At 37.2% G+C, this 27,683-nt stretch overlaps 1 protein-coding gene across 7 annotated transcripts in view; it reads left to right on the top strand.

Annotated features, from left to right (window-relative positions):
- Nucleotides 1-27,683, top strand: part of LOC127629652 (RNA-binding protein Musashi homolog 2-like) — a 363,022-nt gene that overhangs the window by 171,079 nt on the left and 164,260 nt on the right. For all 7 annotated transcript variants that reach the window (XM_052106790.1, XM_052106789.1, XM_052106791.1 and 4 more), the window contains exon 7: nt 26,555-26,603. In XM_052106790.1, coding sequence (XP_051962750.1) covers nt 26,555-26,603 — 49 coding nt within the window. The remainder of the gene's footprint in view (nt 1-26,554; nt 26,604-27,683) is intronic.

Consider the following 27,683-nt stretch of genomic DNA (forward strand, 5'->3'; position numbering starts at 1 on the left):
GCAGAATGTTAGCTTCAGTCACATTCACTTTCATTGTTTGGAAAAAAAGATGCAATGAAAGTGAACAATGACTGAGGCTTACATTCTGCCAAACATCTACTTTTGTTTTCCATGGAAGACAGTATGTCATATGGGTTTGCAACGACATAAGGGCGAGTAAATGATGACAGAACGTTATTGCTGAATGAAACATGCCTTTAAAGGATTCCAAGATGATGAGCTCTACCTACTCACCATTCATATTTTTGGATATATTTGTTTTTGGCCCTAAGGCACAACGTGATTTAGCCAAATAGGACTTGTTATTTGTCAAGACTGGCTAAAAATATAAACCTTTGTGATCTTTATGTGAACATTAATATTTGTAGCATGCTTCTCGTCCTAGAATTGTTGTCAAGTGAGTGAGGGATTCTCTCGCTTGCATGTTCCAGTCTTAATGCACATTATACACTGTATCGTTTAGGCGATTACATGAACTTTAAATGGGTCTGTTGCCATGACATTTTTGAAACAGGCCTGTAAATGAAATTTTCTAAAGTAACCAATATCTAATCCAAATTATAATCAAAACCCTTCCTCTGGAATCAGACTTTTGTGATCATGTGGTTAAAGGAATATTCTGTGTTCAATACAAGTTGAGCTCAATTGACAACATTTGTGGTATGTTGATTACCACATGTAAAACCTTTTCTATAGGTTACAGTGAGGCACTTACAATGGAAGTGAATGGGACCAATTTTGGGAGGGTTTAAATGCAGACATTTGAAGCTTATACTTTTATAAAAGTACTTACATTAATTCTTCTGTTAAAACGTGTGAATTATTTGAGCTGTAATGTTGTTTAATTAAATGTTTTTGCGGGATTACATTTCGGAATGCGGCGTTATGTTGTCACTACAAAGAAGTTGTAAAATTGGACAACTTTACACAGAAAAGGCACGTGATTTTATCTAACAAAAATCACGATTACACATATTGTTTACATCTTGTGCCTATACTTTTGAAACAGAGAGGTTTTTTTTTTTTTAAAGAAATTAAATGTTTTAATTTTTTTGGTAATCAACTTGTATTGAACCCCAAACACTGAAACAGGCCTATTGACATGAAACTGGCCTGTAACTGAAATATTCCCAAATGAATCATAATTATTTGCAAATCAAAATCTAATCATATTGGGAAATTTTTGCAAATACCCAGCACTATTCCTGGATCAATATCTTGTATTGGTGGAACAGCATTTCAATTTTTTTTTTTAACAATCTTACCCTTACCCTAATTGTTGATAAGAATGTTGTTCAATCCACTAAATACAGCCCTAAACCTAACTCTATAATCTCATTGGTTGATTTGAATGTTATTCCAGAACCAACACTGATGTACTTAGATAATCACGTTAAACTGGCACTATGATTTTGTTCCCCTTTTTGATTATGCAAATTATTCATTAGATTAAGAGCAATTAAAGTGATGGTTTATATGCAATCACAAAAAAATTACCTCATTCACCTCCTTGACACTAATATATATATATATATATATATATATATATATATATATATATATATATATAATCTTTTTCTTTTTCTGTCAAAGGTTTAAAAAAAAAAGCTTTCAAATTTCTAGATAAGAAATTGAACAGTATACAGAGTGGTGAAATCGATATGGAGGGAGGGAGTAAGAAATCAAGAGTGGCTGTGGACGGACAGATGATATCAAGAGCAAATAGTGTTTTTCCAGTGCGAGAGACTGAAAGCCTGGATGGGGAGGAGAGGAAAAGTGGCTCATCTTTCTCCTGTCAAAAAGTCGGGAGGATTCTCCCACCACTGCCTTTGTTTTTTAATTCACTGCCAGTGTTGTGTCAAATAACACGGCTTTCATCTCGAGTGGCTCCTATCCTCCCGTTTACACCCTCCACTTTACAATTCCACCTTTGTGTTCACGCTTCAAATAAACCCCCTTTGTTCTGCTTTCCAACACTAAGAAATCTGCATCACTCAAGTATACACACAGTCACACAGAACTGCTCCCCGGGCTTGAGTAAAGACTCCCCTGACAAAACCCCCAGTCATGTTAATCCAAGCATTAATAAGCGAAAAGAAGTACAACTGTATTCAAATTGTGCTCTGGTGTTTCATCCTCGAATAAAAGGGTCGGAGGTGTCACGATCATAGATCTGCAAAAGTACCAGTATCACGTTTTAGATTTCTCCATTGTTCCTGCACATTTGGTGAATGTCATCCTATTGAATCTGCAGTTTAAAAGGCTATAACTGCTGAGCTAAATAAAGAGCTACAGGGGGTACGACTCTGGTGGGAACTGTAATGAAATGAATGCGAGGATATAACCTCTAATGCTAATCAGCCACATACATCTGCACCTACTGCAATGTAACAGGAAGCACATCAACCCTGCTTGCCTTGGCGTAAGATTGATATTTTGTTTATTGAAATCCAGGAGTTTCACTTGTCTTTTCACATCCTTCCTGTTCCAGCTAATGTTCATCAGAGCCGACAAACAGTTGCACACCGTCTCCCATTTCTGACAGATTTAATATTTGCAGGAATATTGAAATGTTACTCAAAAAGTGTGTGTGTGGGGGTCTTTTATAATGGTATGAGAAATTTTATATCTTGGTAAATCACAAGTGTTTCTTTTTTTTTTTTTGCTGGAAATTTACTCACCCTCATGCCATCCCAGATGTGAAAGACTTGCTTTGTTCTGCAGAACACAAATTAAGATTTTTAGAAGACTATCTAAGCTCTGTAGGTCCTCACAATGCAAGTGAATAGTGGCCAGAAATTTGAAGGTCCAAAATGCACAAAAAGGCAGGATTCCAGTGGTTAAATCCATATCTTTAGAAGTGATATGTGTGTGAGAAACAATTCCAAATTTTATTTCCTTTTTTACTGTAAATTCTCCTCCGATATGCTCAAAAAATTAGAATCGCCAAAAACAAAAGAAGAATGATGAAGAAAATGTAGATTTATAGTAAAAATATTTAAATACTGATCTGTTTTTCACCCAGTCTTATCATATCACATCTGAAGATACAGATTTAACCACTGGATTTGTGTGGATTACTTTTATGATGCCTTTATGTGCTTTTTGGTGCTTCAAAGTTCTGGCCACCTTTCACTTGTATTTTGTGGACCTACAGAGCTGAGATATGTTTCTAAAAATCTTCATTTGCGTTCAGCAGAAGAAAGTCATACACATCAGGGATGGCATGAGGGTGAGTAAATGATGAGAGAATTTTCATTTTTGGGTGAACTCTCCCTCAAAATTAGATTCACATTATGTCAAACTTGAGTTGAAAAACAAAGTAAAAATAGTGTTATAATTCGGATGGTTACATCTAGGGTTGTCACATTGCCAACATTTTAGTAGTCAACACCAATACCAGTGAAATTTCACAATTCTCAATACCAGTGTCCAAATCAGTATTTTCACATTGTTCCTAGTTTCTATCGTTTGTAAATAACGTAAAGCAGTCCTGCCCACTGATACCCACACATACTGTATATATCTACCGCAAATTAAACGGTATTATAAAATACCTACAAATTCGTACCATCTCTCATTATATAACGTCATAACGCCAAGCCCTACTCAGAACTAGCAGTCTAGTAGATGTAGGGTTTTCAGTGTTTGGGGGGTGTCGAGATGAGGTAACATAGACTTGCGACGAGGGCGAGTTCTCAGCTGCTTGAGCCCACACCTCGTCTATCGCAAGCTGTAAAGGATGAGCAAAAATGTTATTGCTTTTTTCATCAAGGTGAAAATGACACTGCTTCTCTCCGAGAACGAGCTGAATTTTCACACTCTCAGTCCAATACTTCTGCAGTGCAGTCATCGATCCGAGTGGAAAGGATCGAGAGGAGCGAGTGGACGAGGGGTGAGGAGGAAGTAAGTAAGCACCCGTGCGAAAGATAGAGAGAATGAGGGAGAAAGATTAAGCTAGCTCCTCGGCCGCTGGCCCAGGGGTTTACTGTGGCACTGCCATGGTAAAGTGCCAGACTTGATTCCACTCTCCTTTCATTTTGGAATGAAACAACCTTTGTCCTGCTGTCATCTCCCTCATGCACGCTCCACGGCCTGCCACTCAAACCTGCCATAATGAAAGCTGACACGTTCCGATTTGCTCTTAAATTTGCGCATTTGAACGGAAGGCCTGCAAATGTTTTTTAGACCTTATTTACATACTAATTATCTGGCTTAATTACTGAATTTTCATTATGATACACATGTACAGTGAAAACACCAGATGGAGAACATGCTGTAGCACTGGACTGAAAAGAACATTCACAGAAACAGAAACAGAAATAGTATTGTAAAGAAAACTTAAATTTTTTCTTTTCAAAATTTTTCCAACCAGTTATTGTGCTTATTTAAACAAAGTGTCTTAAAGGAAATTTTACTCAGCAGCCATCTTTGTAAGTCCTTCCAATGAAAAAAAACTAAAACAAAACAATAAAGGGCCTTCTCTCGATGTGTCTACATAAGTTCTTTGAAGGAAGGAACTCCACCACTTGTTGATGTGCTGCATCATTAGGATGCCTGGATTTCCTGTTTCCCAAGCCGGTATTTGGCTTGAAGACATCTCCAATTGTTGGTCTTCCTAGACAGACATAACATGCACCTTGCTTGCTCTCAGGCATAATATGTTCCTATGGAAGCACCATTCGCCATGCTAAAGCAGGGACAAGGGAAGCAGCTTGGCATGTTAAAGCCACATAAATAAAATGCCTTTGTGACCTGTTGGTCCTGAACAGCTTGCAAACAGAAATGGGGTGGGAATCATCAGCAGGCCCTCTGGTAAACACCACACTGTCCTGACAGTGTGGATAAATCTTGGTTGGCCCACTTGTGCCATTCCAGTGCCATGCCTCAAGCCGAGTGCAGTAATGACTGACTGGAGCATCAGCTGCTGCCCCATCTTCAGGCCAGGTTGTCCTAATGCCACACCGTCCCTGACCAGGGGCCTTCTGGCACCATGCTCAGTCTCATTCTGTCTGGATTCAGGCCGTAGTGGCAGTTTGTAGATGACTGCAGCCGTAGCAACAAGCTGTTTATCTAATAGCAAAAAGCCCCTTTGGAGCAGGGACAGGAAACCTAGTGTGCCCTGTGGTGTGTTGTAGGACTTACTAGGCAATTGATAAGGTTGACTAGTTAAACAAGAGTTTTTCCTCATATATCAGCACTGTGCAAAAGTCTTAGGAAGTTGTGAAAAATATTGTACAGTGAGGATGTTTCAAAAATAATATGTGGATATATATATATATATATATATATATATATATATATATATATATATATATATATATATACCAGAAGACGGCAACGCAAGGCTGTTTTAATGTAATTCTGAAACGAGAAGCTACTTACTTAGGGATCAAAATGGGAATAATGCAGGCTGCTTTTGCCAGTGTGCGGGATACAACACACTGTAGTTGAAGATTGTGACTCCACAAACTTCAGGAACGTGGCAGCAAAGCAAGGGTTTTCATTGCCATGGCATCACTGCATCAACAAAAGGGGTTGCTGATGCATCGTGTTTTTTCCCTGGACATTGTGTCCAACACAATCTGTTGAATTTGTCGTACATTAGGACATTTTAATGATCAAAAACTGTTAATTATCGGCTAATGGAAACCCTGATTTATATATAGTCAGCCCTCTCTAAAAAGTTACATTTTAAAATGAATCCCCTACAACCATAAACATTCAAATGGGTAACGTTGGCCTTTGATTCACGTCTCATACTGTTTTTAGAGCATTCCGCCATAATGCTTAAGAACGATCAGTCGTTCAGGCAACCCAGCGACTAGACGATTTTGAAAATATGTAGTTGTGCGCATCTCTATTGTGAGTTCATGAATGTCTGGCCTGAGAGTGTCTCTGTTGTATTTCTGCAGCATTTTGGTTTATTGCAACACTTGAATGCCGTCAGTGCAGTTGTGTCAAGAGGTAGTTGATATGCAGAAGAAGAATTGTTTCCCTGAGTGATTATACGTGAGCCAGCAATCTATGCCAAGCCCCCTGTTGTCACATTCTCAAGAGCAACTACACATTGACAGTGTTTGGATACTCCAAATCTCGCATTACTTGCGCATTTCCATGCCTACGGGACATGAATGATACTGGAACAGCACAGATCTTTTCAGACTTTTTTTATTTACGTCAGAGCATTCTTTAATACATAAATGAGCCAGTGGATCACTTAAAGAAAGTCTCAATTGCACATTGGTGGATTACGTGACAATGTCTTAATCAAGTTTGAGAAGGTTGCTTTGTTCCCCATTCGAGAGTTAAAATCTGATCCTTGCTCCAGAGAGTACTTGAGCTGTTATCGCAGATGTTGCTCACCACCCTCAAGTTGTTAATAAAAAAAAAAGTCCACTTGGATGTTTTCTGGGCTACAGAAAGGCCAAAGGGGTCATGTTTCCAGATCAGATTACGACACCTGCAGTGGCACACCAGAAGAGACAATGAGTCATGAATCATGAACATTGCCTGGGAGTTGAGCCGTCCTAATGACAACTAGCAAAGCCAGAACTCAATCAGTTGGTGTCCTCTGAGTTTAGACCTTATCTGCTGCAAAGAACCCAGTTGTAAAAATGTCCTATTTAAGTATCCTGTCACTACCATGTATGGGTGAGTGGTTAAAGTAATTATTTTTATGTTTTTTTTTCAATATTTTCACAACTTTGGTAGATAAAGATTTATAGATAACAGTATGTTTACAGACATTTGAAAGCTATAAAAAAACTATGAAATATGCTTTTAATTTCAAACATAATTTTTGGCATTTCAGTTGAAATGTCATGGAAATAGCAATGAAACAAATGTTTTAAAGAAAAAAAATATTTTTTAAAAATTTTAATGTATAATATTAAAATATTAACATCATATTAATATTTATTTATACTTTAAATATTGTTATATTTAATTTAATTTTTTTGAACATGGCAAGCATTTACTTAGTTTCCCCTTAATTGTATTTATTAATTTTGTTTTGGTCATATTTTTAGTTTTGATGAAAATGTCCTCTGAATTTTGTCAAAATTTCATCATGTCATATTCATAAATTTCAGTACAGTTTTACTTTTAAAAATTTTGATATTGTGAAAATGACAAAAACGCATATCAAACTTTAATCAAATATTCAAACATTTTATATATAATAGTATATTAGTTGTGTATAATGTATTCTAGGATATACAGTTAGGGCTGATGAGGGCAATTGAACTGAGGTATGATTATTAACATAAATGTAATTTCCAATCTCTTTCATTCCAAGCCATTCCAGCCCATGTGGCAGTGTTTTGCATTACTAGGATAGAAAAGATACTCCATATGTTATACAATCATTTTGATCGTTATAACTCCCACCCCTACTAATATCAATATTAATGTATTTCAAACGAGTATGCACAGTTTTAAGGTAACTTGCATACAGTAGGTATCAGAGTAAAGGAGTGATTTATTAGTAATAGGTGGATAACAGATGTGTTGTGGATTGGACAAGAATAATGCGCTTCTTCGAATGTATTTTCTTCAAGGTTACATCACATCGTTAGAAGCAAATCGGTCAGCTTTTGCTTTCACATCATAATTAGCGTCTTTACAGTCAATGAATTCTGATTGACTTTAGTTCTGTCTGACAGACACTGCTACATGCCAGGATAAACACAGGATTTTGGTCCAAAGCTCTGTACGCAATGTTCATACGCAATGGCTCTGATAATTAAACCTTTTAAGGGCATAATGAGCTTATCGTGGGGGCTTCCAGCAGAAAGCGATCCTCTGCACCTAATCTCATCTGTTCCTCATCTTTAGGCTGCCAGTTAGGAGCGTGGATTTACATACATTTACATCACGCCTCGTCGGAGTGACAACGACGAAGTGACAATGAGTTGATAATGGCATAGAATAATCTGCCGTGATGAGTGAAGTCCAGACCAACTGATTTTGGGGGACGGCTGGAATGTAGCTTATCTTCACTCTGAGCTGCAGGTGTTGTTTGTTTTGGTGTGTATCGCTCTGTTTCAAAACCTAGTGAGCTGTCTTGCTGTCGACTGCCTACATAGGATGCTGCTTCCTAAGGTAGCATACTAACCGTCATGGAACCTAGTGTGGCTGATTTGGAATGCTCTACATATGCAGTGCTCCACATAGGAGACACAACACCATAACAATGAGATAAGCGTTACTTTTAACTTTTTTTTTCTGTCATTTGTTTTGCCTTTTCTGCCACCTTATAGTATATTAAGGATTATATTATCCTTAGGCAGCTCCCTAGGTTTTGGAATAGAGCATATGGTCTTTCGCCTTTCATGTAGCTGTCCACAGTGCCGGGAATCACTGAAAACAGATTTGCCGCATGAGCAGAGAGATCTGGCATGGCTGGAACTGAAATCACTGCTTATCCATCCTGTAAAAACAGTGCAGTGATCCTCCACCTCATAAACGGCCTGTTGTTTGTCAAATATATACAGTATGTTCCCTTTAACGCATTACTTTGGCATGATGGACCGGTATTAGGCATCACTTTGATGAGTTATCAGAGCTACAAGTGTAGACACTTGACATCAAAAGGAAATAAATAGGAGATTTAGACCTGTGCGAATCACTTTTAATATATCAGCGCAGCTAGTTTCATCAATTATGGATTAGTGAACCTTAACCACAAATGCCCAGTCCTTGGAAAGGGGAATAATGTCTCCTTAGAGGCAGGGGCCTCAAACTTAAATAGCTTCTGGTGTCTGGATGTCTAAATGTTTGCGTAATAGTCAGGACAGATAATAGATGTTTTTAATGTTGGTGGTAATCTCTGTTATGAGGGGGAAAACGTGAAAGTAGCTGCTTTGCCACTATCGGGCCAGTGTAAGCCAAGGCTGTCAACTGGTCAGCTGGGGCCAATAGCCTCATACCTCGAGCCACAAGACCGAAATCGATCTGCGTTACCACCATTGAGCCAATAACCCCACATCGTTGCCCTTAAACCTGCCATTAACACGCCGCTCTGGTGCCAAAGTCACACACCCCGCCCATTTCATATGTAAACTTTAGCTAGCTAGCAAGAAAAGTTAGCATTTTCACAAATCACAGACTGTAACTGCCATGATGTCCTTAGTGGTCTCTCCACTAACAGCTGAATAACATTCTGAGTTGCTATTATTCTCACCACAATTGTACAGAGCTGTTATCTGAGTTACTGTAGACTTTGTCAGTTTGAAGAAGTCTGGCCATTTCCCAGTTGACCGCTCTCATGAACAACGATTCATTTCCATCCGTAGAACTGCTGCTCACTGGATGTTTTTGGTTTTTGGCACCATTCAGAGTAAATTTTAGAGACTGTTGTCTGTGAAAATCCCAGGAGATCAGCAGTTACAGAAATAATCAAACCAGCCCATCTGGCACCAACAATCATGCCACGGTCCAAATCACCGAGATCGCATTTTTTCCCCCATTCTGATGGTTGATGTGAACATTAACTGAAGCTTCTGACCCGTCACAGCATGATTCTATGCACTGTACTGCTGCTACACAATTGCATGATTAGATAATTGCATGGGTAATTGTTGGTGCCAGACAGGCTGGTTTGAGTATTTCTGTAATTGCTGATCTCCTGGGATTTTCACACACAACAGTCTCTAGAATTTGCCAAAAGCAAAAAACATCCAGTGAGGGGCATTTCAGCAGATGGAAATACCATGTTGATGAGAGAGGTCAACAGAGAATGGCCAGACTGGTTCAAACTGACAAAGTCTGAGGTAACTCAGATAACCACTCTGTACAATTGTGGTGAGAATAATATGGCTTTGCGCTGTTTTGGCGGCACAAGGGGGACCTACACAATATTAGGCAGATGGTTTTAACATTGTGGCTGATTGGTGTATATACACACACACACACATACATACATATATATTAGGGCTGACGATTTAACGCGTTAATTCAGTGCGATTAATTTGACAAAAAATAATGCATTAAAAATATTTACGCAATTAATCGCAACATAATAAGGAAGATTCCTGAGAAATGCAAGCTTGTAGTACTACCTGTTTACTCAAGAGGGCAGTAAGTGAAATTTCAGCTGTATGAGCATTGCACAGTTTATACAGTGAAGAAAACGCCTCAGTAGGCAGAACAACACAAACATGCGTTACATTCTTGCGTTCAAAACACTTGGAGCGCAAATGCAATCTAAGGGATCTCAAGATTAAACTATATTTAACTTGAAGCAGTGAACTAAACATTTTATGTTTATGATGTGATGCACCCGAGACGCTACACAAGCATGTGTGACGCAGGTGTAGATTGACGGGCTCTTAAACAAGCCCTCATAATAAATCTGATTGACAAATTCACTTGTGAAATGGATTGCTGTGAACTGTATGCCAATGAGTGTCTTATGATCAATAATATGGTAGTAAACAATATATTGTATTCTAAAGCCGCTTTTTGTATTGTCTTATCAATGATTAACTCTTCTGCCACAAGAATGTAATGCATATTAATTATCTGAATATTTTTTATTATTATATATATATATATATATGTATATATATAATTTTTTAAATATTTAAAATATGATAACTATGTATAATTATATATTGATATAAATATGTATAATCTTTATATATTGAATTATTGTTATATGAGTGGGCTTTCTCAGCAAATATTTGTATATGCCATTAATCATGGACCATGTAATTAACACAGCCTTAATATATATATATATATATATATATATATATATATATATATATATATATATATATATACACACATATATATATATATATATATATATATATATATATATATACACAAATACATACACATTAACTTACACATACATTCTATCAGCAAACCAGAAGTAGAATGATTGTACTGTGAGAAAGATAAGTTTTAAAATGAGATTTGAAGATGGAGATGGAGGAAATGTTGCATAGATTAATAGGGAATGAATTCCACATTTGTAGTACAATGAATCTGAAGGATCTGCCACCAAAAGTCAAGAGATGAAATCTGGGGATAGAGAGCAGTCTGAAGTGTATGGTGTGTATGGATTTATCAGATCATGTAAGTAGAGAGGTGCCAGGTCATGAAGAGCTTTGCAAGTTAAGAGGAGTATTTTGAACTGAATACGACATGAGACAGGCAACCAGTGAAGACTGAACAAAGTGGGAGAAATATGTGCAGACCGCTTGGTGTTTCTTTGGGCACCGCTTTGTCCATTGTGCATTTTAACGGATTTTTTTTACTCACAATTTTCTAAATAGCAAAAAAAGGTCCTCACAGCCACGAATCATGATTTTCTATTTGTTGTCAGTAGCAGATGGTACTAAAGGAACATTCCGGGTTCAATTTGTAGCATTTGTGGCATAATGTTGATCACAACAAGTTCTAAAATCTACAAATTTTCGACTTATGGAAGACGGAGTGTGTATTCGGAATTCTGTTTGAACATTTTATTTTTGCAAAACAGTATGGTGACAGTTGTTTCGCAGAAATTACACACTTCCGCTTTTTGAAAGTAAATATAATTTGTTCCGGTTATACAATGTTGTATATATTTTATTCATTATAAATGTATCTCATGTAGAGTAAAACTTGCTCACAAAATGTAGTGTTGTCTAATTTGTAATCGGACCGTTCTTCTGAGTCAGTTCATTTCAATAAATCAGTTGAACTGTTTCACAGATCAATCTGAAAGATTTGGTCTGAATTACAATGATTTTTGAAAATGCTTATCTTTTATTCAGAAATGACTGAAAAAGGTAATTGAAAAGTCCTAGAAAATAATTGGCCAAAAAGAGTGGGAACCCTGACTAAACAAGTTTAGTTTTGTCATGGAGCGTTTTTGCCATTGAACACATTTGCTTTTTAAGGGCATCCTTTCTTTTTATGCTGTTGTGATCCGGTGTACATTAATTGCATTGTTTTCTGTCAAAATAAGTATAGCTCACGGCAGCGTATTTAATCGGCAGTGCAAAAAGCGAATGAATCATGCATCCAAGACATTGCCACGAGTGATCGCTCTCCGCACAGCTACCGCCTAGAACGGTGTGAAATTGTGAAAGAAAAAGAAAGTGACTCCTCAAAATTAGAGCCGGCGAAATTTGATCCATCGTTCTTAAGAGAAAAAGAGAGCCTTGCTCTTTAGCATTGATTTGTACAGCCAAATAAAAGAGCGAGAACAAATGATTAGAAAAAAACGTAAGAGCTGGAGGGTCTCTGCGGTAGATGAGGGAGTGGATTCTGCACCCGGCGCTGGCAGTCACTTTCAATTCCGTTATGCAAATAAATGTCTCCCCTTCCACCTTGCCATAGTACTAAATGAGACCTGCCCGTGAATATCCATTTCTTCATCCGCCACTGTTTATTTTTGATTGACGGGTTTGTTTGCTCGATCACATTCACGTAAACACACATGCACCTGTATGATAAGGCAAAGAGGTGCATTTGAACTATTCTTTTGTAGCTAAACATGTCATTTATCCATACCTATTTACAAAGACATGTTTACTTGGACTGTTTCGTCTGGGTTTCTATTTTTGTCCCTGTTTTTTGTCAATATGTCAGGTTGTTTGTGTCTTCTGCATCTCAAGATGTTTAATAGCTGTCAGAAGCACTTTTTATTAGGACGAGATGCATCTCGTGGAATTCTTCCACCATGTTAATGGCAAAACTGTTGTTGATTTTGAAGCTGTTGTCGGACTACTCAATTTCGCTTAACTAATCAACTTCAACCACCAGTCGTGGTTCAGTTTGTTCTATATGGCGAAAGCCGTAAGAAAATTCAATTTCATTTATTTATATGCTGCTTTTTGCACATAGTGTAAAAGCTGTTTTACAGATAATAAAAGCAGAAAAAATGTAGACCAACATTTGTAGACCACATTTTAGTTTTTTTGGCATTTTCTGAATTTTCTGATTTTATTTTATTTTTAAAAACATTTAAGAACAATCTCCTATCCACAAGTCGTGTCCTGGTGTATTTGCATGAAAATACATTTGGAATTTGTTTTGCGTTTACAAATCGGTTATAAACAAATCATGCTAAAGCTTTGGACATCTGAGATGGAGTTTTTTTGGAATGTTCATGTGTTTGCTTTGGAGTCGTCTATGTGTGTTTATATCAAGTGTTGCCTACAGGCTGACAGAAACTATAGCGATTGGTGTATACATTTTGTCACTGTTTATAGCAGTAAAATCAACATGAATCTAGCACTGGGGAGGTAAGGTAAACATTGACCCACCGAATAGTCAACTACTTCTCCGAATGACTAGCTAACCCATAAAAATGATTATTCTTGGGAACTCTAGTTTGCATTTCCTTGTGTTATAAAACAGCACTCTTCCTCTCTGCTTTCCATTCTAAATGCTTTCAGTCACAAAACCCACTGATGCTTTTTGTCCCCTGATAAATAATTCAATGCATCTGATTAAAATTTTTTGCAGCATGTGTTTTGAAGATTTCTGCTATGCGTGACTGGCACATTTGCGTTTGTTTGACACGAGGAGAGAGGTGGAGTCTGTTTTTCTTTCCTTACTCAGGGAGATTTAGCGTGCAGTGATATGGCAGGTGGTAGATTCCAGTCCCAGGCGACTTAGTGAATTTAACCAAGTGTTGGATTGCCTTCTCTCCATCCCTCACCTGCATGTAAACACAATCTCCCCCTGTCTGACTGCGCATCCACTGGCTTGTATTCCCCCCTGTCCTCCAGCTGATACCTTCCACAGTTAATAAAAAAATGGCCCCACAGACGTCCCAATTATAATTCAGACTTAAATGAAAACATGCTCTCAAGCAGCTTCGCACAGCAGTTGTGAGGATTGCAATGATCTACAATGAGCCATATTTAACCGAGTAGGCTGGTGTTTTAACTGGTTGCTGTTTAAAAAGGTTATATTGCTGTTTTTAGTCCTTTAAAAAGCCCATGAAATCAAAATTGGTGTTTTATGACTTTTAGTGCATGTCTATTAGCTGTGAAGCCGTCTACATATTAGTGTACCCCTAAGAAGTTGACAAAACAAACTTTTAATATTTAGTCTTTCTCTTCTGAGACCAAAATATTAACCACATTTTTGAGTGTTTATATGCATACCAATATTCTGGTAAATACCAAAAATCAGCTTATTCAGATCTGACAATCCAAGAAATAAGCAAGTACCCCAACAATCCGTCTTCCAAACCATGTTTTTGCCTTAACCCGATTAACTATGTTAAGCCAATAATAATGATTTATATTTTATAGCTAATTTCGCACTTCCATTATTCGTTCATGTGTTTACATCATGTCTGTAAATAAAAGACAAATAAGATACAGATACTACTCTATGTGTATGCGCACTGATAGGTGTGATAGTAGTTTGAAACAGAAAGCTTGTAGCCACAACAAATGAGTGACACTGACCATGGATCATTCAAAAAGGGAACCCTATGGGTAATCTCCTTTTAAAAAAAACAACAACAAATAAAAACTGAACCAAGAAGAGTCTACAAGTCAAAATGGAAAGCGACAGAGCCTGTAATAAAACAAGAGACAACATCGGATTGGCTTTTCAGAGGTGGCAACAACTCCTGTTTTTCTTGCTTGATATTTTACTGGACCAATAGTTGGCCAGGTAGGTCTCTTAGCACAGTAGTTAAATAGTTACTACCTTGCTCTATTTGCCTTCTAGCTAAGTTATAGTAGTTTCCACCGTTTCATTTGATCTTATATGACTAGCAATTGTTATGTCTAATGTCACCGTTGCCTAACTTTTGTAAAGCTATTTATTTAAAAAAAAAGAATTTCAATAATTCAAAACAACATTATAAAATGTGTTACCTGTTCATAAGACATTTTCGGATATCCGTCTGTTCTTCCTTTTGTTATTTATTTATTTTTTGAGGGGAGGGGATGAATTTTGTTGTCATTAGTGACATTTGATCTGATAAAATGTTCACCTGTAACTATGGTTACTCCTCGAAGCATCAGATTCATCCACACAGGAGAGCAGAGTCGAAGCCCAACTCACGTAATTTCTAAAACAATGTTCCTCCGCAAGTAACCTGCAGTTTTATGTTTCAATCGCTAGAGGGTGAAAAGTTACATAGTGTTGCTTTAAATAAGCCGTTAAGAATGCTAGTAAAGGTGTTTATAAGCAACGCAAATTCTTAGCCATCATTTATGGGTGGGACATGCCCCTACCATTTTTTGAAATAGCTTTTTTCAGGTAAGTGTCTAATGCAGAAGAAACATTGCCAGTTCTTGAGCAGGAGTTTCCATATTGTTTGTGCGTAGGCAAATCTTATAATTTTATAAAAGCACTTACATAAATTATTCTGTGAAAAGTGTTTTTTTATTTGAGCTCTAAAGTTTTTTTTAATTGTCATTTATGCTGCAGACTACTGTTCTAGGTGGATGAACTTCAAGTTATTTGTCACCGCGACATTGTCATGGCAATATTGTGATATTTCTTAAATACAACAGTTCAATGAACAAGGAAATTTTAAATAATTAGGAAAAACTGAGTACGGTTATAGAAACGCATTTGTGCATGGAACTACTTTCTTACACAATGGATCAGTATCTGCCTTTCCTGGTTTAAAACAGTGAGTGACAGAGTGAGATACACACACACACACACACACACACACACACACACACACACACACACACACACACACACATTGAGTGTGTACGATCACCTGTTGCCACTCCCAAGCAGAGATGCTGTCAGCTTTCACAGTGGAAAAATTATGTCCAAGCTGGGGTATTTCTCCCTATTTTACTGTAGCCGGTGCACAAGAGTCGATCACTATAGAAACTGCAATGTCCTCCGGCATTTTAAACAGCACCCATTGTGTAATTAATCTGTCTGTTGTGTCTCTCAGCTGTGATGAGCCATGATGCTTAAGTTGTTCATTTAAAGCCATTTAAAGCTATTTCCTAGCTTTAGTAGTAGTAATACAAGCAATCACGAAGAGCTGTTTTATAGCTGGCTCATATTACACACAAAAATGATCTTTTGCAATCACCTGCTGGCTAACATATGTAATGTAAAAAAAAAAAATGACAAACAGAAGCTCTTAACACATACACTGCTCATACACTTTAGTTTAGGATGCTGAACACAAGTGGAGTGATACACACAGTGAAGCGTCGGAGTGCTGATGTGTCAGACCATCATTGCTCATGGAACGTCTCTCATCCAATCAGATTCAAGGACCGGAACTAACTGTTGTATGTGTGTGTTTATATATATATATATATATAAACATATTGTAAAAGTCTTTTGACAATACTTTTGAAACCGTGAATATTTTAATGTTTACGGATTGGCCCCATTCACTTCCATTGTAAGTAAGTGCCTCACTGTAGCCTTTTTTGGATAAAAGAAGAGACAAGCATAACATTTTGTTGTAATCAACATTATGCCACAAAGGCAAATTGAACCCGGAATGTTCCTTTGTATCACCTGCAACTGACTAGCAAATAGCAAATCAAGATTTGTGGCAGTGAGGATCTTTTTGGGTTATTTAAAATAAAAAGGATGGTTTCTTTGATATGTCTTGTTTCAACAGGAAATACGTCAACACAGGAAAGAAAACTGCGCTCGTGTGGTGATTTCATGGGGTCTTTAATGTGTTTTTGTTTGAGGTTTGTTGATAGGTTTGCCCATGGTTGTGTTCTCTGGTAATACAAGATCACAGCGCCTGTGTGCTTTTCCTCATAACAGTCATGCTATAAAAGCCCATAAAGGGCTGTGTCTCAGAGGGCCGAATATACGGCCCCTGCTAATAAGTCGCATAAATCTCAAGACAAGCTACAGTTCGCTTTCGCAAACTACATTTAAACGCAGTTTTATCGGTGCTCAGACCGTACCTGCCCCTTCTGTGCCTGTCATAAAACAGGCATTATTGTGGCATTTACTCATTGTGCCATGTGCACAACATGTAGCCACTGACCAAGCTAAGGAAAGGCAGTAAAAAGGCCACTTGTTCAGTCAATTAACAGTAATGGTGTGTAATGGCAAAGTATCGCGACCACCTAGGGTGTGCCACATAGGCTTTTAATGGCATTGGTTCCCTGAGCTTAGGAAGAATTTGCACAATTTGCCATCCTGCGCCGTCAGCTGCCATGTATGTTAGGCTAATTAATTCCCAACCACATCAGAGCGCTTTAAGGCCACTCAGTGCTCCGGCTTGTTTCGCATTGATCCGTGTGCACCAAGCCCAGGGTCTCACCACCCCTCAGAGAACCGGGCATAGTCGCAAAAGTTAACAGGGTTCGGTCATGGCCATTTTGAATGTAGCAGCTTTGCAAATGCAGGCGGCCTGTAAGCGGATACAAAATGCAATTTCCCCTCTGGAGGTGGGAATATTTAGGTACCTTGCGATTTTATTTCGATTCAGGGGGTTATGATCTGATTCCATAATTGTACTCAATACATACAGTTTTTGTAGAAACAGCAAAAGGGTGCAAATTGTTGGTGAGTTAAAGGGATACTTCACCCAAAAATGAAAATCTGTCATCATTTACTCTGCCTTGTTTCTTCCAAAAAGGAAGTGATTGAAATGATGACCAAATGTTTAAATTTTTTGGGGTGAACTATCCCTTTAAGGTGGTGCGTTGCCAAAAGTCATACTGAAATATTCCTGCTCTGACCCGCTAATGTAAATAGAATAAGCGGCTATAATAACCTAATATCAGAGCCTTTCATTCTGTCTAAATCAAATGTTGTATCAAACTGACCTTAAACTTTGTGCCTTTTTTGCAGTGTTGCACACTTATCTGTATCTGCAATAATGTTCTGGATATATTTTCTCAATAAACAGAATTATTAATTAAAAGTCAGATTATGATACTTTGAGGATTGATCTGGAATCATTTGTGAAAGAATTGTGAGGTATCTGTAAATCCATTTTTTCCCTCTCCCATCCCATCCACTCTTCTGCTGTGTTACTAGATAGCAAGAACTCTAAGAAGAGCTTTCTGTACTTTTCCATGAATCCGGTCGCCCCTTTTTACCTTGGATATAAAAGCGGGCCTGTTATCTGTGGGGGCTGCCCGGCCCCCTTACATACTGAAGAGACAGCTATTATCCCTCAGGCTTTTCTTTCACAGAAGAAGGAGAGAGCGAGCAGACTAAGATTAGGCACAGACCGGGTGTGGGACCGCGCTCACCTTTGTGTTGCATCTATATGTGTGTGAGCCCTCGAGAGCTTCTTATCACACAATCTGATGGGCACAGGAAGACTGAATCTATCCTTGAATTGCCTCCATTGAAAGGCCTGAATGGGTCAGGGTGGTTCAAAGGCAGCAAAGCAGGACTGGCAGTGTGACGTACACACTTGTGCATTAGGTCATCGAGTATATATCTAAAGAGGTATCAATTATTTAAATGTGAAACAATATTGGGAAAAGTTGTAAATAATTTGTGTATATCGTTGGTGACCTTTGCTATTTTGCCTATATAAAGAAAGAGGAGTGTGTGGTAAATCTCATGAAAGCATGTCCAACAGGTCAAATTTCACCCCAAAATAAAATAGAAAAATAATAATATGAAATTATATTTAATTGCATATAGAAAATGAAGCATATTTTAGGACTTTTAAGATTTTTTGTAGTGTAATATTATTTTCATGACAATAAATCTCTAAAAAGAGGCTTAATTTTCTTAAAGCAAAATATAAATGTATTTATTTTAAAATATGTATTTTGATTTTGGGGTGAAATATGACCTAGACATGTTCTTACATGATAGCAGAGAGACCATATATATATATATATATATATATATATATATATATATATATATATATATATACTGAAGAGTCATCTATGCTTTGAAATTATTTTATAAAATAAAAACAAACAAAAAAAAATCATAATTTCTGCAACAACAACAACACAAAAGTAAGTAAATAACTAAGTTAGGGATATGTACAGTTAGCTGGTCTTTATCGCAAAATAAACCCTGACAGGGTGATCATAAACTTTATCCCACTACTTATTACACAGCTATCTATCAAATAAATAAATACAAAATATTAATTTGCATTAAAATGTATTACAATTTAAAATTGTAATAATACAAATTTTAGAATTAAAATTGCATTAAAATTATTTTGTGAGAAGAAATAGTCCCACAATTTAATTCTAACTTCTGTTTGCATGGTTCTGTCTGAGTACTGCCTGACTGGACAATGCCCCATACATAATACGACTACTTAGCAAAAGAATAAATAAAAGGGCATTAAATATTGGTTTTAGTTCAAATTATTTTACAAGCCTACTTGTAGAGATTGCAGAGTGATACAAAAAATAGGAAGATTACTCATAATACCTGGATGTGAGGTCATTATTTAGAAATATCAGACAGCTCGATGGCACGATTGACCAATCATAATCGAGTATATCAAAGAGCTGTGAAAAACATTTGAACTAATTTAAAACAGGAGCAGATTACTGGAAATGAATCAAACTTACCAACTTTATCTGCATTTTTGCTACTGAATTTAAAATCTGAGACACAATAATATAAACATCTGTCTTTACGCTCTCATACATTCAAGTTGCAAATCTTGTCAAATAACACAGTCTTTAGGACACTTAATGGTGTATTAAGCGATAAAATCATTGCAGTACTTACAGTACTGCTTCGTTTTATTTTGCCAGGAAAGTTATAGTAAATTCATATTCAATATATCATCCAGCCTTACACCAGAAGGTCAGAGAAATGCAGAGCAGAGATGCAGTCTTTCGCCACAGCATAGAAGCAATATGTCTCAGATTTGTACTGTGACATAAAGACAGGTGAAACAGGTTCACACTGAAAGAAAGAGAGAGATAGAAAGAGAGAGATGGAGGGGGTGAGAGAGAGAGAGACCTCATAATGGTTATGAGGAGAGACATTTACATATGAGCCAGACTCCAGGACTGTCTCCTCCCATCATGCCTTAGAGCAGCTCCAGTCAAGAGTCTGCGCTCTTTCTGGACAGAGTTAGATGCAGCCATAACAGGCCTATAAAATAGCATTGATCAGCAGGGAAAACATAATTACAGATCTGACATACATCACAGTAATTGTGAAAGGCATTCGTGATGATTTGTATTCCCACATTACAATAGTACACAGTTGTTTGAATCTTAAATTAATGATACTAGTTTCTCAGAAAAATCCACGTACACTTGCATGAACATTTATATTACGTGCAGTAGTGGAAAGAGTACTGAACATACTGAAGTCAAATAATTGCTACTGAAGAAATAATTCACTTGATTACAAGTATGGAGAAATAATATGACTCAAGTTAGACTAAATAAGTAGTTTACTGACAAACTACTCAAGTAGTTACTTTACAAATTACTTTGATCAAAATGATATAATGCTGTATGTAGTATATACACAACCATTCAACATTTTAGAGCACAAAGGCATTTTTGTTTTTGAAAAAAATGTATGCTTCTGTTCACCAAAGGTTTCTTTAAATTGATCAAAAATACTTCCAAAAATATTATTAACTTTGCAAATTATTATTATTATTGTTTGAAATATGATAGTATAATGTACTGTTTGAAAGATTATAATATGGGTTATATTATAGTAGGTTTTTCAGTTATTTTTAACCCATGATGGCCATGTCCAATTTTCAGTTATCACTCCAGTCTACTAAAAATGTACTTTGTCACCTAATCCTTATGAAATCATTCTAATATTTAATTTGGTACTTAGTATTGTTCCTTATTATTAGAACAGTTGACAGTGTGAGGTATTGTGCACATTTGCATTTCTTGCAAGTCGCTTTAAACTCGCAAGTGAAATGTTGGTGTTAAAAATGGTCAAAAAGAAACCAAATTCATCATTCTACTGTTTTTAGAGAGTTTCAACTTTTCATGCACTACTGTTTTTAGAGACGAAATTTAACTGGATCAAAGTGGAAGGACCAGATGCACAGCAACAAACGGACAAGTATATCAGAGTCTCTAGTTTGGGAAACAGACTCCTCACTGGTCAAGTCATTTTTATTTGTATAGCTCTTTTCACAACACACATCATTTCAAAGCAGCTTTACAGAAAATCATGCACAGCAAAAATTGAAACTATAATATCTGTAAAGTCTTAGAGTGATCATTGTGTAGATTGATTAAATATGATTGTAAATTGTGTATAAAAATAAGTAATTAAGTAATAATTATATTTCGAACCCAGTGAGCAAGCCGAAGGCGACTGTGGCAAGGAACACAAAACTCCATAAGACGCTGGTTATTGGCGAAAAAGAACCTTGGGTAAAACCAGGCTCACTGTGGAGGACAGTCCCCCTCTGGTTAAACAGCATGAATATAATGGCAATATTAGTTATTTATGTGCAGTGCAAGTCATGGTTTAAAATGATTAAACTAAGTAAGTGTTAAGGGACAGTGTATAAACAGTGATGTTGTGTGAACTGTAAGATTAATGACTAATGTCTTTGAAGTTCATCCTGGATTAACTGCAGAAGTTCACATAGATGCATTGTCGTTTGTTAGTTGGTTAATGAAGGCTTTTGTTGGCAATTAATTGATAGTCTATGTATTCCATTTTAATAGTGTAGTCCATCATTAGACCAAGGTGATTCAGGCAGAGATCAGTGAGGTGCATCACAGATCAACCGGTAGGTCATTTTGGTGAGGTCTATCCTAAGTCCAAGGTTCAGGCAGTGGCATATGAAGTATCCCATGTATTATAGTTTGAGTTGGCATCAGTTCATCCTCTGAAGTTCATTGTAATAGACTGAAGGGATGTCTGGCTGGCTCTGGCTGCATTTAGTCGTCATCACTTAGCAGTGGAGACTGACACCAAGCAGGAACAGAGCTGGATCTGGTTGGCTGTGGTAAACTCGGGATATGAATCCAGAGCTATGCAGAGTTATAGATCATGATAGATGTTTCTGGTTTCAGCAGATCTAACTAAAGCAGCCTAATTGTGAGTTGATGGATAAATTAAATGTATGCCTGGCTAAATAGATGAGTCTTTAGTCTAGACTTAAATTGAGTGGTCTGCATCTCAAACATTGCTTTGTTTAGAAGCCAAATAGGAAAAGGATCTACCACTTTTTGTGGATTTTGATATTGTAGGAACAATTAACAGGTCAGAATTTTGCGATCGTTATGAACGTGATGGAGCATAGCGTGGTAGAAGGTCACTTGCGTACTGCAGAGCTAGACTATTCAAAGTTTTTTATGTAGTTAACAAAACTTTTAAATTAATCTGAAATTTAAGAGGTAGCCAATGTAACAACAATAAAATCGGCTAATATGATCATATTGGTTCCAGTCAGCACTCTGTGTGCTGCATTTTGAACCAATTGAAGTTTATTTATTGAACTTGCAGCACATCCTTCCAGTAATGCATTACAATGATCTAGTCTTGAGGCCATGAATGCATGAATTAATTTTTTGGCATCAACAGCAGAGATACTTAGCAATATTTCTGAGGTGATGAATGCTGTTCTACAAACATTGGAAATGTTATATTCAAAGGACAGATTGAATCAAATATAAAACCTAAGTTCTTCACTGTTGAAGACATCCATCGAGAGTCCAATTATATGTACAGATTTTGCTCTCATGGAAAAAAATGTGTTCTTTTATTCACCAAAGTGGCATTATTTATATATATATATATATATATATATATATATATATATATATATATACAGTGAGGAAAATAAGTATTTGAACACCCTGCTATTTTGCAAGTTCTCCCACTTGGAAATCATGGAGGGGTCTGAAATTGTCATCGTAGGTGCATGTCCACTGTGAAGAGACATAATCTAAAAAAAAAAAATCCAGAAATCACAATGTATGATTCTTTAACTATTTATTTGTATGATACAGCTGCAAATAAGTATTTGAACACCTGTCTATCAGCTAGAATTCTGACCCTCAAAGACCTGTTAGTCTGCCTTTAAAATGTCCACCTCCACTCCATTTATTATCCTAAATTAGATGCACCTGTTTGAGGTCGTTAGCTGCATAAAGACACCTGTCCACCCCATACAATCAGTAAGAATCCAACTACTAACATGGCCAAGACCAAAGAGCTGTCCAAAGACACTAGAGACAAAATTGTACACCTCCACAACGCTGGAAAGGGCTACGGGAAATTGCCAAGCAGCTTGGTGAAAAAAGGTCCACTGTTGGAGCAATCATTAGAATATGGAAGAAGCTAAACATGACTGTCAATCTCCCTCGGACTGGGGCTCCATGCAAGATCTCACCTCGTGGGGTCTCAATGATCCTAAGAAAGGTGAGAAATCAGCCCAGAACTACACGGGAGGAGCTGGTCAATGACCTGAAAAGAGCTGGGACCACCGTTTCCAAGGTTACTGTTGGTAATACACGAAGACGTCATGGTTTGAAATCATGCATGGCACGGAAGGTTCCCCTGCTTAAACCAGCACATGTCAAGGCCCGTCTTAAGTTTGCCAATGACTATTTGGATGATCCAGAGGAGTCATGGGAGAAAGTCATGTGGTCAGATGAGACCAAAATAGAACTTTTTGGTCATAATTCCACTAACCGTGTTTGGAGGAAGAAGAATGATGAGTACCATCCCAAGAACACCATCCCTACTGTGAAGCATGGGGGTGGTAACATCATGCTTTGGGGGTGTTTTTCTGCACATGGGACAGGGCTGACTGCACTGTATTAAGGAGAGGATGACCGGGGCCATGTATTGCGAGATTTTGGGGAACAACCTCCTTCCCTCAGTTAGAGCATTGAAGATGGGTCGAGGCTGGGTCTTCCAACATGACAATGACCCGAAGCACACAGCCAGGATAACCAAGGAGTGGCTCTGTAAGAAGCATATCAAGGTTCTGGCGTGGCCTAGCCAGTCTCTAGACCTAAACCCAATAGAGAATCTTTGGAGGGAGCTCAAACTCCGTGTTTCTCAGCGACAGCCCAGAAACCTGACTGATCTAGAGAAGATCTGTGTGGAGGAGTGGGCCAAAATCCCTCCTGCAGTGTGTGCAAACCTGTTGAAAATCTAAAGGAAACGTTTAATTGCAAACAAAGGCTACTGTACCAAATATTAACATTGATTTTCTCAGGTGTTCAAATACTTATTTGCAGCTGTATCATACAAATAAATAGTTAAAAAATCATACATTGTGATTTCTGGATTTTTTTTTAGATTTTGTCTCTCACAGTGGACATGCACCTCACGATGACAATTTCAGACCCCTCCATGATTTCTAAGTGGGAGAACTTGCAAAATAGCAGGGTGTTCAAATACTTATTTTCCTCACTGTATATAAATATATATATATATATAAATATTTATTTATTATTATTGTTTTTTTGTCTGGTGATAAAAATGTATTATGTAAAAAAAAAAAAAAAGTACATTTTTACTCCAATAAAAATTGGTGTAAAGGAGTGTTAAACTCCTGTTATGAATCTATTATGTAACAATGGCTGTCTACTGTAAATTTAATGTAAAAAAGAATTTAAGCCAATTTAAAACAAATGTATAAATATAATGTTATATATTGAATTGGCTGAATAATCTCAAGGGATACTTTTTTATATCACCCATTGCTAGCTATGCTTTTTTAATGGAGGCCTATTTGTACAAACCAAATCTACTTTCAAATAACCTCATGCACCTGTTGCTCATTAATGAAACATGCAGTATGAAAATGTTTCTTTTCAAGGAGCAAAAATACAGTATGCATTGAGTGATAGTGGAGGATAACAGATTTCCTCAGCCTGCGTGAGAGGCCGTCAGTGTGATGTTTATTGGAAGTGATTGAGGGTGATGAGGAACTCTAATACTTGCTGCTCTATTGTTCGCTATGGGACTGAGTGACTGATGGCTGCTTTTGTGTGGGGAAGGTGTTTTTCCAACCTTCCCTGCCTCAGGGCTGATCTCAGGGACCTCTGCAAGGAGTGTTTGTGTATGTGCTTTTGGGTAGGGATGGGTGATATAAACATCAGTAGTAAAGAATTGTTGATAAAAGTTGATGGATTTTTGTTATTCGGTTCCAAATCTCTATTACAATAAATTGATTAAAACGTTTTTTTGTTTGTGGCAACATCAAAAATGCTCACAGATGTCTCTGTGTGGAATTTTTTCATATTAAAATGTTTTAGTTGATGATGTATCATAAATAGTGTGATATATATTGAATATCATCAAAGGTATAGTATTGTGCAGCCCTATTTGTTTGTGTGTTTGAGCCGTGGCATGCATTTCTCGTAAGTTTATTAATTCTGTATGTGTTCAAGTCTGTAACATGAAAGGAGAAGAAACAGGCAGGTTCAAACATACAGTGGGATGTATAAAGCATATGCGTGTCAGTGGGTGAAATGGCTATGGCTGGGTGCACTCTTGAGTGTCTTTGCAGACAGGGTTTTCCTTGAGGATGCACAGACCTTTGTCAGGGTCAGACAGGATGGTACCCTTGGGCCGGTGGGGAAATATCATTCCTCACAGAACACAATTATGAGCAGCTTTCACATCTGTGTGTGTGTGTTCAAGGAATGTTCCGCATTTAACACAAGTTCAGCTCCATTTACAATATTTTTGGCATATTGTCGATAACCACAGAAATTAATTTTGACTCCCCTTATTACTGTGACTACAAACAAAATGGTGTGGTGGTGGTGTAGTGGTCTAAGCACATAATTGGTAATCTGGTAATCAGAAGGACACTGGTTCAAACCCCACAGCCACCCACCATTGTGTCCTTGAGCAAGGCACTTAACTCCAGGTTGCTCCAGGGGAATTGTCCCTATAATAAGGGCTCTGTAAGTCACTTTGGATAAAACCGTCTGCCAAAAAAGAATATTCTCTCATTTACTAGCCTTCATGCCATCCCAGATGAGTATGACTTTCTTTCTCCTGCAGAACACAAACAAAGATTTTTAGAAAAATATCTGCTCTGTAGTTCAATTCAATGCAAGTGAATGGTGGACAAAACTTTGAAGGTCCAAAAAGCATATAAATGCAGCATAAAAGTAATCCATACTTTTATGCTCATAGAGTCCAGTGGATAAATCAAAATCTTCAAAAGCAATATTATAGGTGTATGAGAAACAGATACATATCTATTAATATTCCTTTTTTTACTAGTAATCTCCACTTTCACATTCTTCTTCTTGCCTTTTTGTGATTTACATTCTTTGTGCATATCGCCATCTACTGGCAGGGAGGAGAATTTATAGTAAAAAGAACTTAAATATTGATCTGTTTTTTCACCTGTATAATAACCTATATTGAATATAATACAACTTAATTTTAGATACACCTTCAAAACATCTATCTATCAATTTAATCATCTATTGCATTGCCTTGTTTACTTTTATTGCCATATTGTCACTGTGAGTGCTTCTTTTCTCAAAAAAATGAGGGACAATTCAAAATAATTTTCTGTGGTAGTCATCTTGCCCCAAATGCTGTCAATACAGCATGTATCGGATCATTTCTACTTTTTAACTTAACTTTATATATTGTTCATTAAACTAGTGTTATATTAATTTTCCTCTCTGTTCTCTTACAGGTAGAAGATGCCATGCTTATGTTTGATAAAACTACAAACAGACATAGAGGTAAGAACCCATTTGTTATTTGTATGTGGTTTTTGTGTCTGTATGCAGTCCTGTGTATCTGTGGGTGTTTTTGCGCACTACCTTTTGTTGGTGTGTGTGTTGTTATTATGAATGTCCTTCAGGTATTCTTAAAGCAGATTGTAATGTGCCGTTAGCCATGCAGTTCACAGTTGTAGCACTCTGAAGAAATTGATGCGTGGGTTTTCTGTGCAGGTACAGGAAGCCCCAGTGTATGCTGTGTTACATTATAGCATTATATCTTCAAGGACGTTTCATTTGAGCCCTGAAGGTCAGGGCTAATGTGGTCCAATAAAAGAGCAGCGATTTCCACTGTAGCCAATCCATCGACTCTATTTGATTAGTCCGACATCTACCATTGGATATACAGGATGGAATGTTTCTCGGTCATGTACGCTCACGCCTGCAGGCCTGTAAAAATGGACGATACCTTCAGACTCATGATATACTGGACTTTAGGTTATTGCTCAACTGAGTGATGTTTCTGTGACTCTATTTGTGGTCATTTTTCTCTGAAAAGTATGGGCTTAGTGGAATGTTATAGGGTTTTTTGGGTGTATGTTTTGTTTGTATTTTTACCTACAGGTGTGATAGGATTTTAATAATAGGTTTGTTGATGACAGGAGAGGAGAAATATGGAAAGGAGAAGATAATTGAAGACAAAAGAAGGGTAGAAAAAGGATAGTAGTGGATAAATAAGGAGAGAAGAAAGGAGAAATGAGGAGGGAACATGTAAGGAAAGAAGAGGCACAGAGAGGAGAAATGAGGAGAAGGAAAGACAAATGATGAAAGGAGATGACAGAAATGAGGAGAGGAGAAAAGAAGGCAAAAGAAGCTATAAACTTAAGAGAAATGAAGGAAAGAAAAGGAGAGAGAAGGAGAAATGAAGATGGGACGAGAAGCTGAATGTGGAGAGGAGATAGCAGAAGGGAGAAATAATGAGGGGAAATCATGGCAGAAATGAAGAGATGAGAAATTAAGATAAAAGAGAAGATGCAAGAAGAAATGAGGAGAAGATATATTGAGATAAAAGGGGAGAAATAAGTCAAAAGAGGAAAAGAA

Source organism: Xyrauchen texanus, chromosome 36 (genome assembly GCF_025860055.1).
Source record: "Xyrauchen texanus isolate HMW12.3.18 chromosome 36, RBS_HiC_50CHRs, whole genome shotgun sequence".
Lineage (NCBI taxonomy): Eukaryota > Metazoa > Chordata > Actinopteri > Cypriniformes > Catostomidae > Xyrauchen > Xyrauchen texanus.